Source organism: Atractosteus spatula, chromosome 11, assembly GCF_055471065.1.
Source record: "Atractosteus spatula isolate fAtrSpa1 chromosome 11, fAtrSpa1.hap1, whole genome shotgun sequence".
In the NCBI taxonomy this organism is placed as follows: domain Eukaryota; kingdom Metazoa; phylum Chordata; class Actinopteri; order Semionotiformes; family Lepisosteidae; genus Atractosteus; species Atractosteus spatula.
The window spans coordinates 7714287-7735615 of NC_142716.1; the positions used below are offsets into that span (position 1 = coordinate 7714287).

Below are 21329 nucleotides of genomic sequence, written 5' to 3' on the forward strand. Positions count from 1 at the left end.
GTGACAGAGGGAAAAGGGCTGGGAGAGATATCATTAAAACTAAGGACTTGGATTGAGACATCAGAGGATTTAGACAACAAGTGCAAAAACCTACACTGATGGATAACAGTGAATGCATTCTAAACAAGAAATAAATATAATAGTTTCGAAGAGTCTTGTTTTTATTTAAGTGCCGTTTTGTGATAACAAATTGATGGACTTTTGTTTTACAAGTCAAAAATATTCCCTTTCCAAGAAATGGCTCAAATTATACTTTAATCATTGTCTCTCTACCTTCTATTGCTTTTGCAGTTGTAGTTGCTTACTTGGTATTTGGAACATTTGCTGTAAAAGAGCTGGCTAATTATGAGAACTATGCTTCCTGATTAGGACATTTGAATTTCTCTAGAAACAGATTTACATGTAATAGCCTGAGGGGCGTCAGGGAAACTGGGTGTGTTTCAGAGAAGTACTTTATATTCTAACAGAACTGCTAGTAGAAAAAACTACAGTTTATTTCAAGGCAAATATACTAAAAGGGTGCATGATGTGCCTCAATTATTGGAATACATTTAATCATTAGGGGTAGGGTCTGATATGATTATTCAAATTCCTAGTTTTCTTACTTAAAAAGATCTTTTCGGTAAGTAGCTCTATTAGCCAATAGATCTAATAATAACGGTCTCCCCTTCAGTTTATGTCCAAGTGACAAGTTTAGGTAAATGCTGATGCTATAGCGAAGGCAATGCGAAGATCTTAAGATTTCTAAAGAAAAGCTCTGGCTGTCTGTGTAGTGAAGCAGTGCAGTGTACCACACTGTGGGCTCTTTGCTTGTTTTTGGTTCTAAGACAAGATTCTGCGGACCTGTTCCACTTCCTGAGATTTGGTAACTTTGGTAACTCTCAACTCCATATAACTGTAAAAACAACTGTCGAATGAACACAATGATTCCACTTCCTTCCCCACCTTCGGGCTGTTCCATTACTCTCCCACTCAAAATAAACATTTTGATTAGTTTTCCAAATTCCGAGCTTCTCCATTGCCCATCTTCAGTTCCTGTTATATTCCAGTACATTTTTTAAGTCGGTCATCCGATTCTAACATTCAGTCTTGTCTTATGCCATAGACACTCTTTTGTGAAGTGCTTCAGCTGTTTTACTTTAGATTTCCACCATGGTTTTGAGGGAGTCTTTAATTTCTCCACAGCTCCTGAGGAAATGAGTCATTTTGATGATCCACATCATCAGTGTTATTAAAATCACTTACATGTCATTATTATTTTCATTTACTTCCACAATGCTTTCACTGTTTTTTTCCCAATAGTGGCTTTTGTTACTTAGATGTATTAGACAAACTATTATTTAAATCAGGATGTTGCATTTAAAAATGATATATACATATAATATATATATGTATAGTGATTGTACTGTACAAACCAACTTGTAATGAAAAACGGCTTATGCTATTTATAGCTGCAATCTCTTTGTTGATGTTTTTAACTAAGATTCTAAAACCCTTTTTACCTTTCAGTAGAACAGTGTTATCTGGGAGCTGCTAGGTGGTGTGATTCTTTAATCGTGGTCAATGATTTTGAAGGTCTGCTATCTGCTGTAGTTTTGCATATACAGGTTTCTGGTTTTTACAGGCCTTTTTATCTCTGGGTACAAAATGTATTTCATGTTAGACTTTGCTTTCAAAGTAAGGTATGTAAATGTTTAATTCCGATTTAAAAATGCACAAAAAAGCTAAAAATGGTTTAATTGATAGTGTTAAAAGAGAAAAAAACTGATGTTCAGACACACAAGTCAATATATAAAATGTGAAAGTGAGACTATAAAGGGCATATTTAACAGTGACCAAGGCTTCTGAGACCAACCAGCTCTGAAATGTGAATCAAAGCCCTTTTGTTTCCGAAGTACTGTCCTGTAATTTATCTCAATAAATCCTGCTGTTTTTTTCGGGCGCTCCAGGAGGGGGCGCTCTGTCTCCACTACCATATTTGTGGTGCGATGTGGTGTGCAAGTGCTGGCCACCAGTCTCCCCTGACCCACATACCTGCATCTCCTGCTGAATCCGCAGTCTCTCCCGGCCAAGCTCGTCTTGGAAAAACTGCAGTCAGATGAAAGAAGAGATTCATCAGAGGGAAAACAATCTGCGAGACTGCTTGCAGCGCGTTCAACATTGGCGTGAACTGTGTGCTCCAAGCTTAACAGCCCCGCTTGCCTTCATGACCTTAAACAACACTCTTGAAAACATCTCTGCTAAACTTTGACTCTTAAGAATAAGAAAAACAGCAGCGACTTGAATACATGCAAAATAAAAGATGTCACTTCTGGATGATTTTTAGACAATTGTCGAGCACTGTTCGGGTTCTTTGCAAATCTCCAGCTAAAGCATTGATTTCACTCCACACACTTTAATTTCACAATATTACACAGACATACAAGAGATAAGCTGGACAGAAAATGCTGAAAAATGCTTTACAGAAAAAAATGCTTTATTAACAAGATGAAAGTCACTTGTAGCCCACAAATCCATTGTAAAGCTGGTTTTAAAAAAAATCCAGAAAAGCACAAATACATGTCATACTGTATGATTGAAACTGTATTCTGTGTGCAGAGTAATTATAGGCTGCTTCCAAAGGCACCTTAAAGACAGGAATACTTATACAGCTATTATTCTTATTAGCCTAGGCTTTTTGAGACACTGTGTTGAGATTTTGTTTGTTTAAATGCTATCACTCTATTTTTAAAAAATAAAACAGTTGTTCATAGACACCTAGAAGCTGTTGCTCAACACAGATTTACAGTTGTACCATATTGTTTGCAGTATTTAACACTTGTATGAATCAGGCACTTCATGATAAAGAAGACATAAATAAACGTATTTTCAAATCAGAAAATAACCGCTCAGCTGTGAAAAGGTAGCGGCGCCTTAAATGTGACAAATAAACACCTTTGTAAGCGTTTCAGACACCCTAGGGATCTGTAAATCTTAGCCACTCATGTGCTAGCATTTGCAGGACAAGTGTTTAGCCAGGAATGTCAGCTAGCCTGTACATGTGCCACATGTGTTCCACAATCACGTAAAGACACACATACGAATGTATCTCAGAAAGGAGTGCTTATAATTCACACAGGAATCTAATACTTTGCTACTAAAATGGAATGTGGGTTAGGCCCTCAAAGACAAGGCATTCATCCCTTATGTACTGTATGTAATATTCCTCAAGTTTGTTAATAGCCTTTTCAGCATCCTGTTCTGCTCCGAGTTTCAATTGTTAGCATGCTTCAGAGAGCACATATGAAAGAAATGCCAATGCTTTCAGAAGTAACTATATATAACGTTACACAAAAATGTCCCAAAGCAAATTTTTCGCAACCTTTCAAGTTTCACAGAGCTTCAAACCGCATGGAATGCAGAACAAAAACTCTTGATTCCATTTAGGAATTTTGTGTTTGTGAATTATGAGGCCTGTGGCGGGACTGGAATCTTATTTTTGGTTTGATTCTCTGACTTGTTGGAAAAACATGACCGGGTCTGGAATGACTGATTTAGGAAAGGACACACCTGACAAATGACATACAAGTATAGGGCAGCCCTGAGACCATTCCTAGACTGCACAACAAAGTCCGCAGAAAAAGACCATTCCTACCTCAGCGTCTCTCTCCTTCTGCTGAAGAGAGGAAGTCAGATCATGGACCTGGTCCTCCAGGGCTCCCACTTTCTCGCTCAGAAGAGTCTTCTCATCAGACAGCTCAGTGATGGCAGCTACTTTGCAGTGCAGCTCTTGAGTCAGTTCATCAATAATTCTACAGATCAGTCATGAAGGAAAAACACAGTACAATAAGACAGAGGTCCAGATGCACATAAACAGTAGTGTCTGCCATATTAAAACAAAAACATTCAAAAGGTGAGGCTCACCAAAATTTGCAAACATTTTTCATGATAATAGGTTTTATAACAAATCAATACCAAAAATAACCACAAAGAAAGTACACTATTAAAGGCGAGCAACTGCTCGTAAGTCACTGTAAATGCAATTTAGAGCTGTTAATCTCTGACTGGCTACTCTGAAGATCTTGTGCCCTCATTCAAATACTATCTGGCACAATCATTTTGAGAGGATTACGTTTTCAGGTGCACAGCGTGAAGTTCATTTAGTTGACGCCAGAGCTTTGTTATTTATATCCGCGTCCATGGAAATGAAGGTCCCGATAGCAGGTGACGAATATGCAGGGGGTTCAGATTACCGAGGGGATCTCGCACTGTTGGAGCCACGGACTCTCAGGAGGCTGGTCGAGTGCCCGGTGACTGTCAGGGGCACCTACCTGTCTTTCTCAGCCAGGGCTTGCTGATGGCGGAGGCTGGTAAGGCTGGCACTGCCCTCGGAGCTCTCCTTCAGTCTCTTCTCCAAGGTGAAGCAGCGCAGGGTTTCAGCCTCCGCATGAGAAGCCATTTTCTCAGCCTCATTCCGGGCTAGCTTGGCTTCCTACAACACAAGAACAGAAGGATAAGATCAGATAAATAGGAGGCCATTTGGCCTATTTAGTTAGTAACTAATTGATCCAGGATCTCATAGTGTTGGTTTGTGAGAAGCCAGGCTTCAACAGCTTGGCCAGATAGCTTGTTTCATACTCCCCAAACCATAAATAAGCTGTTCTCAGTTTTAAATTCCAAGTAGTTTACCTTTAAGGAATTGTGGATTTAATTTTAAAAGGGGCAGACAATATTTCTACCCCTTTATAGACCTCCAGTAAAGAGCTACAGGCAAAAATAATTATTCTAGCTTCATGGCTGTTTCATGCAACAATTCTACTACATAAAATATCCTTACACCTGCTATTAATATTTTATAGATTTATAATATCCCTTCAGCTTCAGTACACACTTTACACACTATAGTTTAAAGTTAAGAATGTTTCTTTTTCTATTTCTCTTAATTCTGATACATATATATGGTTACTTTAAAACATGCATTATGACGTTTTGTATTAGTTATTCATCTGAAGAAACTCCAAACTTCTGAAACTCTTTTGTCCGTCTTCCTTGTGCGTTGAAAGTTAACACAATTTTAAATTGTTAAATTGTTAAATTTCCTTTGCGACACAAAGAAGAAAAGAAATATTGGCCAAAACACAGGGTTTTTTTATGTTTCAGTAATGCAAAGTCACACCTCCAGTGGCAAAGACCAGAATGTACTGTATTTCCCTTTAAAGAGAAAAGGCCATTCTTGATGAATCTGATGAACTAGTGATGGGAAAACACAGAGTGAAACATTCAGATGAGTGGGAAAATGTCATTCTCTGAGTGCTGTGTTCATTGTGGCTGAGGAGACACACTCAAAATGCCACTGTGTAATACCTCCTGCAAAAGCTGAATTTTGGTCTCCAGTATCTCCTGCATGTGATCGATCTCCTGCTGTCTCTCCTCACATCGTCGTTGCAACTCTGCCTCATTCTGATTGGTCAGACTCTCAGCTGTTGTCCTACGGAGAAGAAGAGGAGTGTGACTACATGAGAATCTAAAGGAAACGTTCGATCAATCAAGTGAATTCCGATTCAATACTGGTTATGCAACTATTCAATTTTAGTTTGCAAACAACATTAAGAATTTTCCTGTTCTGTTTTAAACAAAACCTCCCCTCTTCAGTCAAAAACAGTGAAAAGGATTTAATTATTTGTTTTGGGAGTCTGCAAAACGTTTGTTTTTGAAAATACAACACAGTATATTATGCATGTTTAGGAGTGTATTATCTGTAATTCTGAGATGTTTTATAGACCATAGATCTGTTCCAAAGGGAAGACAAACTTCCCCCGTGAATATAACAGAGCATTGCTTGGTTTTGTTCCAATTAAAAACAGATCTAAATGGGTGACAGAACAGATTATTTATGCAAAACAAATATGTGCAGCTAACAGCATAAAGCATTACTAGATTAATAACATCCATTCATCTTTATTTAGCTCTACAAGCCAAATTGCTCATGGTAGCTCCTAAAATTGGATTAATACTTGCTTGATAATTAATAAGAAAGGTAATCTAGACAAATGTTAAAAATCCTGAAGCTGATTATTTTATTCTTGCAGCCCAAAACCGTTCTCCTGGACAATGACAAGCAGCAATTTGCTTCTATGCTACAGACACCAACAGGGGTTTGGCCTGCTTTACCTAATTTTGTCTTCACACAGTATGAACGTCCTAAATAAGCTGTGTTCCTAAATGTGGACAAGAAAATGACTTGGCTTCAATATCAAAGAAAAAGACAAAAATAGAGAACGGAAATTGGAAAATCTAAATACTTTAAAGAAAACGTTACTAAAAAATTGGACCACGCTGCCGAACACAGTGGGTCACTGGCCTCACGTTATTGCAATTTTGAGGCTCTGTACCACAAGCATGAATTGGATCAGAAGATCCAACATAAATTGTTATGTTTTAATAAAACTGAATGCAAAGTAAGTATAAAAAAAGAGACTTCATTTCATTACAGAACATTTAGCAGCTAAGTCTATTATTAATAATTTTTTATCATGAGTCTCAGGCTTGCAGTAACAAATACACTTTTCTTGTTCATCCGGAACTAACTGGCCAGTATACAGCTTGACATCACAATAAAGCATCTAGATTTGAAGCCAACCAGCTTTTGGGGATAAGATCACCTGTCACCCCACACCATAGCTATTTATAACAACATCTTTTAGCCATCGGAGCCATTAACTGAATCCTATGGCTGCCTTACAAACACAAGAGGAGCTGTTCCGATGAGCTGAATCACTGAAATTATTTCCTCTTTATCACTTTCTTGGCTGCCCTAATGGGAATTGTGAGACGTGGTTCTGGAATAATTACTGAGGAGGGACAGACAAAATTAGTTTGGAAACTGTGTGATATTTCCTGCTCATTAATGTTCTTCTAACAGCACTGGCCAATAATTCTCCAAAATGCCTTAGGAGACAGTAAAACTAACTCCTATCCCCTAGCACATTTCAGCAGGTCTTCAAATCCGTGATCATTTTGAAAGCTGAGGAAAAATTACAGGCTTAAATGATCTGATTTATTTTGAACCAAACAGCATTCATGTGAAACTCGACTTTCACCACTTCAACTATTATCATTTTGAAGAGCCTTGGCAAAGAAATTTGTCTCTCCTTTAATATAAACCCTAATTCAAGCCCAATGACATTCCTTAATACATGACATCTCCTGAGGAGACCACTGATCATATATGAAATCTAGGACACACAAACTTCAGCACTACAGAAAGGTCATCTTACTGCAGACGCCAGACTTGCAACATACAGCTCAGAGCTTAAGCGGACATAGAGCATAAAAAACTGTATCAGGCTTGCTAACCCAGGGCTTGGTTAATATAAATCAGTCACAGGGCTCTAGACTCACTTATCATCAACATTAATTGTTAATTATTCGCATACAATGACCAACTGTCTCATTATACTGACTTGCTTATACCACAAACATCCGCATCCAGAGATGCAGAATAATGACGAAAAATCCTGTAGACTCAAATCTAAAATTGAACGCTTATAATTATATATTATTATTTCTTTAAAATTCTACTCATTATCTTCTTCAAAGGATGATGAATTATTTGGATGAATTAACTTTGTTGTCCTTTTAAGTAAAGACGCTGGTTTCTGAAGCGGATTGATTCTAGGGAACATAACTGTCTTTCCAGATACTATAAAATTTACCACAATTCCTGGCAACACATATGAATTGCATTTCCCATTTGAATTAATCACACTATGTTATTTAATCAAGCGCTGCTACTTGAGTCTCAAGATTATTAAAAGGTTTCTCAGTCCAAGGGCCAGAAGTGATTATTGATCTTTTATGCATTTTGCCAGAACTGAATCAATCAACATTTAATAAACACAGCTGGATGATTTGAATCTGTGTGATTTCGGCCAGTCTTTGCCTGGTAAGCAGTGTTTTCTGGAGAGGCATTGCAATGGAGATGACATCTATCCTTCGCTGTTGACTAACAATCCTATTCAGAGCTTACCACTGGCCAAGCAGCTGCAGTACTGGCAGAGATACTATTTCAACAATACCTCACTCAGGACTGTAACTATGAAGGACATCTCCATGTAAATAAGAACCTCTGTCAGGGTTTGGTAATTTGCTTCATGTTCAGTCACATCAGCTTCCGATCCAAAACAAACTGCCGAGAAATTAGCTCTGAACTGTCCAACCTTGCAGGTTAACAAGCAAGGGATACCCACAGCAATTTCTTTATCATACACCTCTTTCTGAAGCCACAACTAGGAATTAGACAATTATCCTAGTGTGTAGCAAAACACGGTTAGATTAGAAATTCAGTATCTACTACAAGGAAATCTGGAGTGCCATTCAGATATTTTGCTCACAGTTGACATTATTTCAGGATGTTTTTTATGATGATTATGCCCATCCTGATTTTATCTGAACAGTGAAAGACTGAAAACAACTACAGGTAATAACCTAGGAAATTGTCTCACCTTGCCAGTTAAATTTCTACATTGATGACAGACCAACTCTAAGCATTATTGCCAGAAAGTGACTTACAAAGCTGTGTCAAGGAGCTGTTGTTTCTCCTGTAGCTCCTGCTTCAAGCTTTCCACCTCTACTTTCAATTCGATGTTCTGCAAACAAAAAAAGTACACTGATTATTAAAGAGCTAGAAGCGGCAGTGTTGATCATTTTAATGGAAATTGTATCAATTGATTGTCTGTATCATTAATAGCATTTTTCATTTTCACTGAAGTAACACAAAAGTCTAGCAGTTATAAAATTGATTTTGCTGATAATTTCTAAACACACACTCATTTTGTCGACTTTCCTTAGAAATGTCATGCTTTTATATCCAGTTCTTTATAACATACTTAGCTAGAACGACGATCTCTAATCATTCAGTGTATAAGCATATATTGAAGCCTATATCAGCCATTACAACTGTAGTCACATTGTAAGGAAAACCTTACTATTTTTAAATGTTATTAACAAATATGATTTTTTTTTTGCGCATAACCTGTGCAAGTCTTGATCTTTTTTTGTTTTGTTTTTTTTTGCACGTGCATTCCACTCTTTCAGACTGAATCCCATCCTCCAGGACTCAGAGCACCTTTACTGTACAAAATCAAAGCATGCGTGTCTCACAGAGAAACATGGGGGTGGAGGAGGAGGGAGGCCGAAAAGCTGTAGGCAAAAATAAAACTCACTGACATGGTTACAACATGCCCAATCAAGCACGTCTACAACAAGGTAGCTAACTGTCCAGGATCTAATTGGATGGGTACAACTGAAAAGATGATTTGCAAAACTAAAACTTAAAACAATTACCAGATCAATTCAGTTCGATGTCATCTATTTAGCAGTCTTCTGCATCTTTTTAGTAATGCTATATTTTAAAAGATACAACTGAAACACTAGTTGAGGCATTCTATGTACTAAGGACTGAAACAGACAATATAAATTTGAACCTTAAGAGAAACTGAAGTGTTAACAAGCTTTTTTTTCACCAGAACATAGAAATAAAGGCATTTACTCTCCAGTTTTTGAGATCCTGTCACGTGTTTTGTGGAATGAAACAGACCCCTGATTTATCTCTGAAGGGAGTTTGTGCTGGCTAGCAGTGTCTCATTTGACACCAGCATGGGACATCTTGCGCTTGTGTCATCACTTTTATATTTAGACACCAGGAATGTGGCTGTGCTTTCATGGTGTAAATCTGCAATTGCTTTTTTGCCATGTACCTGACAACTGTTTTGCAATTAATTCTTTAAATTTAAAGGTGATCATTTAAATTGATTAAAGAGCAGAGCAGAGATGGCATGTGTTCACTGATGTGCATCAGTTAAATCATACAGACACTGACCTCTGCACAATTGCTGTTGACTATACAGTTTCATACAAATGTTGCCGTTTTAAGTAATATTTAAAAATCTCGGGTATGGAAACTAGCGCAGTCACTGTTTCTGATGAAAAAAGAATTCAAGTTATGAGTAATGTTAGCCATGCCGTTAAGGAAAACTGTGCAGAAACTAAGGAACCCTCTATGATATCAAATCTCAGCTATCACACTTTCAGTATTTCCCAGCAACTAGAAATTGGTTTCACTTGAAGCAAAAATAATAACATGAGGAGCAATACATTGAAAACAGCAACTTCTAATGCTGAACAAGGCTAAAAATAGTGTACATTTCAGCCACCTGCTATTTAAAGTCCTTCAGTACACAGCTAGCTGATCCACTTTTAACTCAATCACTAAGGAAAGAGAGAAGCGTCGTGTGATTGGCTGCTCCTCTGGGGGCCCTTGTAGATGGGCTTTCACCATTAGAAAAAGAGATTCCCTTTCACTCACACAGACAATTAGCACACCCTAACAGAAAACAACACAATCACAGAATAACAGAAAACAAAATATCACCAAGGTGCTCCCTCACTACAGATTTTGACCGGTGAGCTTATTACAAACAATGGTAACAAACCAAGGTCAGTAATAAATATAGTCTCCTTGGCACCAAGAAAGTTGGTGCTTTCTTAGCATTCGTTAAATAGTGATTTTTTTTGACTGTATAGTCTATGACGTATTGTGGATTTGCTGGAGTAGTGTATTGTCGTTCCTATTAACCAGTGAATATGAGCACATGGAATGAATAGACTACTTTCTAAAAATGTTTTTGGGGAGATAAATCCATCATTAAGTATTACAATCCTGTGGTGCACACAAGGAGTCTCCTTATACAGGCCTTAACAATAAAATTTTAAACATAATTTTTGAGACTTTTATAAAATATTTCTTAATCTAGATTCATCAGGTTTTTGCATTTTTTTTAACAAATGAATTCGGCCTGGTTCTCTTTGCAAACAGAAACTATTGCTTCAACTGAGAACATTTGTTGTCAGTTGAACAAGCTGTTTGTGCACCTAACATGTTTCAGAGCTGGCATTTTACTAAATTTTGGAGGCCTGCAGAGTCTGCATAGCCATTTCTGGTAAAATAAAGTTCAGGCCAGCATGTCTTATTTACCTTTTTTCTTTGCACATTTAATACTATATTAATCTTTTCAAACTCAATAAAGGAAAACAATCTGTCTCATAGATTTTTGAAGTCACACAACACAACTGTTTCCTGTAGGCGTAGAACACATATAAAAAGGAATGGAAAACTATTAAATAGATTTATTTTGAACTAACACATGGAATACATTTTTAATCCTTTGCTCTGGAGCATGAATCTGCTGTTTTATTCAACAGCATCGCTACCTTGTGTCCTGTTCTTGCCAAATCTCAGAAGTTAAGCAAGACTATGCCTGGTCAGTACTGGGATGGACGACGTCCAAGGAAAACCAGGCTGCTGCTGTAAATGGTGAACTGCTACACTTCCCTCTGGGGCAGAAGTTTTAAAAAATTAGAGCCGGTGTGCTGGGAGGAGACACTCTGCCATAGGAGGTGCCATTCATTGGATGACTCATTAATTAATTGATTGATTGATTGATTGATTGATTGATTGATTAATTAATTAATTAATTAATTAATTAATTAATAAAAAGGGAGAGGACACTCTGCCATAGGAGGTGCCATTCATTGGATGACTCATTAATTAATTAATTAATTAATAAAAACAACAATAATTCCTTATATATCTGGACACTCCACTTAGAGCGCTTTACAGGTAATGGGGACTCCCCTCCACCACCACCAATGTGCAGCCCCCACCTGGATGATGTGACAGCAGTCATAGTGCGCCAGAACGCTCACCACACATCAGCTATCAGTGGGGAGGAGAACAGAGTGATGAAGCCAGTTCAGAGATGGGGATTATTAGGAGGCCATGATTGGTAAAGGCCAATGGTAAATTTGGCCAGGACACCAGGGTTACACCCCTACTCTTTTCGAGAAACACTCCGGGATTTTTAATGATCGAGGAGAGTCAGGACCTCGGTTTTATGCCTCATCCGAAGGACGGTGTCTTTTTACAGTACAGTCTCCATCACTATACTGGGGCATTAGGACCCACACAGACCGCAGGGTGAGCGCCCCCTACGGGTCTCACTAACACCTCTTCCAGCAGCACTTAAACCAACATCCTGACTGTGTGGTCTGTAAAGATCCCATGTCATGGTTTGGAAGAGTTGAGGTGTTGAACCCCAATGTCCTGGCTAAACAACCTTGCAGAATTGTGAAGGACTCACAAAATCCAGCCTAGTTCAAATTCCCCCTTGATTGAACTGGTGAAGTAATTTCTCCCTACTCTACCTGACCTGCTGTAGAGGTGGCTCTGACTGTGTGTCACCCAGGTAGGTGCTGCTCTTTAGAGGTAGATATGGGTCCCCTCCTGTATGGAAGGAACTTTAAATTGAAAAGCTCTACATAAATGCAATGAATGTTTCTTTTTGGACTGGATATGATATGCCTACTGACCATTAAAAGATTTCGTAAGCTGTGGCTTAGTCATTGTGTAACTTCAGTACTTTGGACCTAAGCTAATAAAACAGTACAAACCTACCACAAACCTAACAGCATACACAGGGAAATCTATCTCAGTTTTCTTTGTTTGCTTAATTAATGCTTAATGCTTAACTTTTACATGAACTGAGATTGGCTGATAAAAGATTTTCTTTTTTAGCTGATAAAAGATAGATGAACATTTTCCTGTGTCTCCAGCCACGTTCTCTTCAATCAGCTACTCTCACCCAGCTCTGACAGACAAAGCAGCTGTGCACTCAGTGTCACCTTTGCTTCACCAGTATCAGCTCAGTATCATCCATTCCTTTAATTGAGGATTAAGGGACATTCACAAATCCAAATTAAGACTCTCCAACCTTTGGCAGGCTTAACTGTGGTACTGATTGATCTCTGATCTCTGTGAGGTTAAGATAAGCACGCAAAACACCAGACTGTTTCCAAATAGTCTAAACTCTATGGTCTGTATATGTACTGTAGATTTTAGAGAAAAAAAATAATATTCACGTAATATAATAATAAACGCGTAACAGTCATTAAAAGACAGATTATATGATGGAAAAATGCCGTAATGGTTTCCTCAGTATTTCAACCCACAAAATACAAATTAAAGCAAGAAAGCAAGAGATCCTTGCACAGTACAATAATGATACATTGTGACAGATGCACATGAGCTACTATACTGTACCACACCAGTGTAAGAAGACTTTACATTAACTTATAAAGAACTTGATCAGCATCACTGGTTGCTGGAGCTAACACAAGAGAGGATTTTATTTTTGTTAATGCTTTCGTTGTTCTCATGTTTAAGGTTTTCAATTATGTGTGGCCTCAGGTTCTCAGAAAAAAAGCCAATCAAAAAGCAGGCTGTCATCCGTAAACTGCCTAGCTAATCATTTAGCCCAAAATACTGTGTTTTCCCCTTGTCTTTGAACAATAAAACATGAGGCTAGTTTCATATCACAGAGCAGGCAACCCTTGAAACAGAGAAAGACAGTAACAGTAACAAAAGCACCACAAAAAAATATGTTTTTGTAAGTTGCAACACGTTCGTTCACTTTCACTTTAATTCTCACTCATCATTTCTTTCCCTTCTGAGATTTATACAAAAATCAAACATTTCAACATCAATGGCAAACATTGGTATACAATACTACACCTCTCAAAATCCCTTTCTCATTTATTCCACAAATAACTTGAAATGGTCTTTTTTTTTTGAGGAACAGTAAACAAAGCAACCAGGCCTAATCACCACAGTTAAGAAACCCATGACTTGAACGGAATTTAAAATATAGCAGTGAAGGACATATACAGAAAGAAGAAACTGTGCTAAACAACTCCTTAGAAGAATAAAAACAAAACTTTAAACCGAGGGAAATTTCTGCCAATGACATGACCCTAAAAAAGAATACATGCTCAACATCCAATAAAATGGCATAAGTTCTGTCACACTGGACATAATAGGAATCTCTCATTTGTCCACGGTTGATCAATTGTTCAACATTTAAATAAAATTGCAAGACCAACCAGAGTTTGCCTTACAGACTGAGCTTGTCCTGGGGAGTTGAGGCATCGAACCACACACCGCGTAGCCCAGCGCTTCCCCATGTTGGAACAACCACTCACCCGCCTGTAGACATCCTCGCTGCTGTCCTCATACTTCTGCTGAATCCGCTCCTCCAGAAAGTAGATGCGGAGCTTGAGGCTGAAGTTCTCCTTCTTTAGGTCATTGAGGTGCTGCGATAGAGTACGGTAACCGTTAGACATGACAGGTGTTTCCGGGGGGCATCTTGAAGCCCCTCAGTCCAGCAGCATAGCAGCACAGACTGATTAAACAGAAACAAGAAGCTCCCTAAACCTACGGCAACAATTACAGCAACACACAAAACTAAAAAATGACACACATGGCGTTGGGGAGCTGTTGGGCCCTCCTCTCAGGACTCAGCTCTCATTATCTCCATGTTCTGCTTTGGGACAGAGGAGAGCCAGCGTTTCTTTTTTTACTTTGGGGAGGTATCTGAGGAATCCCTGGCAGGCAGACAGAGAGCCTACAGGATCACAGGCACAAGTGGCATGTAAGATGATCTGGCTCTTAGGCCAGGACCAAGCGAGAGAGAGAGAGAGAGAGAGAGATAGACAGGTTTGTGCATTAAAAGTCACTGGCCGATTCAGGAGGCAACTGCACAGGAGTCTCTCTCCCTCTCTCTTTGCTAATCCTGCAGGGGCAAGGGTGCACAGCTGCTTGTAAACAGGCCAGGACACACTATTAAGGTGTAACGGGAGAGTGATCTCTAAGCGGCCTTCCTCTCTTGAGTCTGACCTTGCTGGGCAGCAGAGACGAGCAGAGCTGGATGGAAAGAGCTGGCTCTGTAAGATCAGATCGCAGCTGAGCAGAGCCGAGGGACAGCTGGGAATGGAAAAGCCCGGCTTTGGTAACAGCCCTTTCCTCCAGGTGTTTTTAATGACCATACCTATGCAGAATACCCAGAAATATTCTTCCAGACAAACGTAACACAAGCAAGAAATATGGAAACCCCAGCTCGGCACAGCATACACAAGGAGTCCTTGCAGCACATCTATTTAAAGAGATCTCATAATCTTCAAACCACTAAGTCCCGTGAAAGATCAAAATACAGACTACAGAACATACTGTAAACAGTTGCAGGGTTACAGACAAAATCAGAAGGAGGCACACAGTAACCTATATCAATATTACATCATCTTCCAGCACTAAGAGTTCCTGCCTTTGGCAGCACAAAATAAGAACAATTAAGAACATAAAAACAATTTTATCATGGAGGGAGACAGAAATAGCCAAGTCATTTATAGATATTCCTCTATACAGTCCATCTATGTTAAACGTACGCTACAGTATAGCTAGATTAGATGATTATTGTCAGAATTAACAAGAATACAACACTACAACCCTTATAAGACATCCAAAAAAGCAGCCCAAATTTGCATTTAAGGAATCATTCTCATTCCTGTTCCGGAAGAACCATAATCCTATAGATTTTATAAGAAGATAAGGATCATAGGTCTGTGGCTTCCAAAAAATATTTTCATTACAGACGTCAAAATCCCTTTGTGTTGTGAAATTCATGGATTCTAGACAATGATGAGTAGTGAAGGTGACATAACTCTAATTCTATTGTAACACATCAGGGATGGTGTCAGGTTCCAAATCAATTTGAGAAAGTGAAATGTACGCTGTAGATAATCTAATTCTATCAGTTTCATTGATGGCGAGCCTCTGTTAATGAAAAGGAATTTGTCATCATTTTGTCTGATTCCATTACACTATATACACCAATACAGTTTTTAAATATCTCAAATGAAAAACAGGAAAAGCTTACAAACTCACGCTAAATAATTTATAATACCCCATTTACTATTAAATTTTACACAATAAAAACTGAAATTCTTCTGCAAAGTGAAGAAAAATTAAATGCACCACTGTATTACTTGATCTTAGTATTCTAAATTTCTGTTACAAATCCTTTTAAACGTAAACTGGAGTAAAGCCTCATTTACGTACAGAATTAAAATTGCAAAAACCATTACAAAGGGAATGACCCCAGGGTGTGAAGAAGAACAACAGGATCGCTGTCATGGGGTGAGGCCTCCATGAGGTCATTGTCACTCGTGGCCACCCATCAAGTAATTTTTAATCCAGGAAGAGAGTTCTAGAATACATCATTATTCCCAGGAATGTTTCCATTCTGCAGTTCTTCTAACAAGAAAAACACATTTTTTACCAAGGAGACCACTTCTTGAAATAAAGGAAACACTTTATAACAAAATGAATAATTCTCTGCCCCATTTATTCTCCCTCAATTCAAGCACTGCTTTCATAATTGTTACCAGTAGTTACGGTTTACCATCCCAATTTTACAGATAGATAAACTGGGGAATTGTACAAAAGGCTTTTCCATCTCTCATTTGGACCCTAAGAACAAAGTCTGGAAGTGAGGAACTACAAGTATTTTCAGTGTGTAACTCCAGAGGCTAAATACGGGAACACAAATACAAAAACTGACAAAGCAAAACCTTTAACATTTGGGCTTCGGCAGAGGAATGATTTCAATCTGAGGGGGGCACTGTGACTCCACACAAAAGAGCTGCTTAACTCCAACACGTTCTGGAAATAAAAATTATGAAAATAAGACATGTTGGAACACTGTACAGGGGCTATTTTTAGGTAGGCGGTCTTGATTTACTGTATATCCCATCCCAAGGCATGAAGTTCCAGATTGAAACTTCTCATGGAACTATGAAAACACCCTCTGACTCATTGCTGGTTCACAAGCATGTGCTGGTACATTAAGCTGTTGTTAAGCTTATTTGCTGCTCATTATTTATGTGTCAGAATTAAGGCAGATGTTTACAGGATTTATTTCTGAAGGAGGATAACAAAATCGTGGCATGCTTTAAAGAGCACATTTATACAGTTCTCCCTGACCATACATGTTTGATCTTTATGTTCACTTCAAGACCTTTATAAGCATGTTTTCTTTAATTCATGTACTCCACTGAACATTTTATCTGTGCAAATGTGTCTGGAATTCTTTAACAAATATTTATATTTGTTTTTTAAGTAGGAGGAACAAACAAAAACAACAACTGACACAAAACTAAATAAAAGTAGGAAAAACGGGGAAAGGGGGTTAGTTAAACAGGTTTTGAAGTAACAAAAAAACAATCTGACCACGTGTCACTGTTTGTGTCACTCTCAAAATGTAACTTAGCAGTATTTTTTTCCTTCAGAATAATTTTTGTGTATGAATGGATGTCTGGGTTTTTTAAAACAGCTGGCAGACTCATGTTACTGTAAATCTAAAACTGAAGTTCCTTGAAATGCACTTTCCTAGCTCCATCACTATGAAGTCTGCCCACGTCATTAATGAAGCAGCAGAAGACACACTTCTCCTTAGTTCTCTACTGATTAGAAAATGTAGATACAATAAGCCAAGTATTTTATACCCTCTCATATACTTTAATCCACCAGCAGTGACCTATAAAACCTCCAATATTAAAGAATTGACAAAGTAGCTTAAAATGAGTCTCTTGCTGTTTAAATGCACAATAACAAACAAGAATGCTGTTCTTTGCTGGGAAGAGCTGTTTGTGTAGTAATGCAATGTGTCTTCTGCATCGCTGGCCTTTTGATTGTCCCACTGGTGTGATGTCATTGACCAAAGCCAAGCAGTCAGCTCAGAATGATGTGGATTTAGACAAAAAAAAGATTTCCAAAATATATCCAAAAGATATGAACACAGGTGGGCAAAATGGTAATGCAATCCATGAATGAAAGACAAAAAAACTCCCGACTGATGTGTTTGGAACACTGACCTTCTGGATTCAATCAAAAGAGAACTGCTAAAGAAAAATTTAAAAGGCCTTGATTAAATAAATACGAGAACTTGGAATGTTTTTGTCTCTCATTTCCGCCTGGTATATACTTTCTCTTGGGCGGCTATCTATGTGAACTTCTAAGCAAAGATGGCTCAGATTTCCCTGTCAAAGGCTATAGCTGTTGATTTAGGACAAAACGCAAAACCTGGGTAATGTCACAATTTCAATCTGCGACTCTGCGCCACAGGCAAGTCATGGGAAGCACACAAGCTAGTGTGTGCCTCACAACACAGCGCAGAGAGCAAGGCCAACAAACAGCATTTCGGCAGCCACAGCAATCTCATTCTGCTCCAGAAACAAACCACACACCGTGTGTCACCCGTGACAATGCTGTGTTCAATCAAAAACGCAATAAACATTGCTGTAAGCGCCGTTAAATCGTTAGACTTTCGTTACAACTCGTTTAAAAAAGACATTTTGACTTGATCTGGAATTCAGGATCCCAAATCAACCCATTTTCTTTTCAGTCAGTGTATTCAAAAGGTTTCATTGTATTTGTTTTAGAGGTTTTCATACATATTATGAATGTACGTTATTACATGTTTTCAACATTTGGAAATGACTACTTAGAATTTAGAATACCCACCTGATCTGGAAGACCCCATTGTATGTTTTTCACATAAGTTGAAACTATGAACCCCACAACCACGCACTAGGGAGACTGAGGAAATGGAAGCAGACTCCTCTGACCTGCCCATAATCGAGCCACTCATACTTGTCAGCAGCGACGCAGACCTGTACTGGAAGCTCAGATATGATTATAGAGGCACATGCTTCACTGAATGCACAGCACTTCTTCAAGTGCCTAGGAGGGTACAGGGATGACTTTGCCAGCCAAGAAAGCCCTAGTTTACTATATACTGCATACCTGTATAAAAATACAATGAAATGTTCATTAAAGCATGGACCATTAAGCTTAAGAACAGCTTCTACACTACAGCAGGGCACAGCTAACCGTGCAATGTCTCAGAATTCAACACACCTCGGCACTCTGCACTTTTGACTTGGCTACCATGTGCTGTATTTATTGTTCTGTGTGTTTATTCTCTGTACATACCATCACTATTTATTATTTACTGATTGTAAAGTACTGTCTACATTGTGCTATGTTATCTGTTGTCTGTAGTACTGTGCATGCCCCGAGAGAAGGGCACGAAGAAGAATCCCATTGTACATGTATATATGGCAAATAAATTCCTTTATCTACCTCTATCCTCCTCATCTAACTCAGTGGTATTCTACGCCACTGCTTGGGGTCACCCATAGCTAGTCACATTACCTAGGCTCAAACCCCTGATCACTGATCTGAGTTCATTCACTCAAGAGCCTTTCCTGGTTGAACCACTCAAAATTAACCAAACATGTACAATTAACATCTGTTATATTACTGTTGTACAAGATGCTGAATTCCTAATCTGAAGATTTTAAATAGTTCTGCAAAATGGAGTTTACAATAAAGAGGCACAATATTTTTTTTCAAAATGTACACAAATCAATTTTAAATCACTAATAATTTTCTTTTTTCTGTACCTTTTTATTTGAACTGTCCAATTCTGCAATCAACATCAGCTCTGCTAAATCCCAGGCAAGACAACATGCCAATGTCTTCTAAAATGCGCACTGTGGGCCTGTCTGTTTTGTTTCTGCACAATGGCACATGGAGTCAAGGACAGACGCTGCTTTCTCAAGCTACTTCTACAAGTTCGGAGGAGTCTGGCAAGCCAGAGGGGTGCCCCTTGTACAGGAAACCTACTACAAACTTGCCCAGCCTTAGTTGTGCTTGGCAAATTGTGCACAGCCACTTGGAGAATATTTATTACAATAGCTTTATAACAAAACCCGGAGTTAAGCCAGCGATCTCTAGATTACTGGACTCAGTTTGTTCTTCAGGCCTGTATAGCTGGTGCTACTTCATCAGACACCATCAGACTTTGTTCTAACATGAACAGTCTTCCCTCCACTTCAGTGTACCTGACTGTTAGTCAAGTACTACAGTAAGAAAAAAAACATTAAAGACTTAAACTGCATTCAGCTGCCTTCCTCTTCTGCTCTGCACTATGAAAAATACATTCTGCACAGCAGGTAACAGCATTTGCAAAACAGATGTCAAAGAGATCCTTTCTTTGCCTCTGTGTCGACTACAGTTCTTGGTTGTAGGTCAGAACAAAGAGAGCTTTAAAACAAAGAGGACAGGAAAAGGTAAAAAGCATCAGAAATGTAATTCTTCGTAAATCATTCCCTGTGTTTCAGTCTATAACAATCAGTATAATCTACAGCCCTGTGCTGATGGCTTACGGTTTTATACTTGGTGGTGCTCTTTGTCCTCTGCTTCTCTATTATTATTCCTCTGTTTGAAATTTGTTTTTCTCTTTTAATCCCCATATGGATTTTAGCACACTGTAATACCAGGAAGCTTATCTACTGGCATCTTAAATTACGGGTTGAAAATGCCCTTTTATAAACATTTTATAAATTAAATATCTTACTTAATATGAAAAGAATGATAGAAATGTGATCAATGTAAACATTTGAATTAATTAAAATAATGACATAACATAAAATACCATTGTTTATTTTTACTATTTTAAAATAAGAATGATTATTGTTAATTGAATACTAATGAATAAAATTCTGACCATAGCTAAACCACACCCCCATCCCTAAATATATTTCCAGATGATAGCCTTTTCCATCTAAAATACTCCATTCATCATCTGTTATTGTTAATATAACAGTTAATAACTTGCTGAAAATTTGACAGAAAGATGAATGGATTTGACGTTTTTCAATTTTGGAGACCTTTTCAAATGTGTGTCATTCAGATGTACTGTAAGCTTTCACAGGTGAAGAAGACTCTATAACCTAAATACTGTGTTCTTCTTTCTCCTTTTCAATGTGACATTATCTTCTACATGTTTCCCCATATATCCCCTTGAAACTCTAGTTAAAAACTAACATACAGATTCTTTCTATCCATGTATAATGGATACCTGGAAATGTTAAAACATTTCCCATATCTGATTTCTGGTTGATATCATTGCCGATATACACAAGCAGTACACTCAGCAATTTACTGAAGCAATGTAACACTGAGTCTTTTGCCTCTCAAGACAATAAGACATCTGATGACTGTAAGGCATGACAACTGCACAACAGACAAGTATATATATGCTATAGAAATGAGTCGCTAGAATAAACTTTGCTTATCTGACTATTCGAAAGACAAGATTACAGATAACAACATTTCTAGTTAGAAAGCAATATTACTGTCAGTTTGCTTCTGATACAAGCTGCAAAATGATTTTGATTCCACAAGGATGGTCAATTATATCTAAGCCTATAATTTTCGCTTTTCTTTTTTATTAAGCTGACTGCACACATCTCTGTCTTCTAAAAATGGAAAGTAGCAGAAAGCAATTAATCTGACATCCTGAACTGCCACTACTCTATATTTTTGCTCACTA

General features: G+C 38.1%; 1 protein-coding gene across 2 annotated transcripts in view; it reads right to left on the reverse strand.

Moving 5' to 3' along the window:
* pde4dip (phosphodiesterase 4D interacting protein) overlaps positions 1-21329 on the reverse strand; it is an 88544-nt gene that overhangs the window by 48090 nt on the left and 19125 nt on the right. The window contains exons 4-9 of one of the 2 annotated variants that reach the window (XM_088926524.1): positions 14077-14187; positions 8551-8627; positions 5344-5467; positions 4311-4471; positions 3635-3791; positions 2035-2088 (exon numbers count right to left, since the gene is read on the reverse strand). In XM_088926524.1, the coding sequence (XP_088782650.1) occupies positions 2035-2088; positions 3635-3791; positions 4311-4471; positions 5344-5467; positions 8551-8627; positions 14077-14187 (684 nt within the window). Of the gene's footprint in view, positions 1-2034; positions 2089-3634; positions 3792-4310; positions 4472-5343; positions 5468-8550; positions 8628-14076; positions 14346-21329 lie in introns of those variants that run through there. The other variant, XM_088926526.1, reaches the window with a different exon arrangement.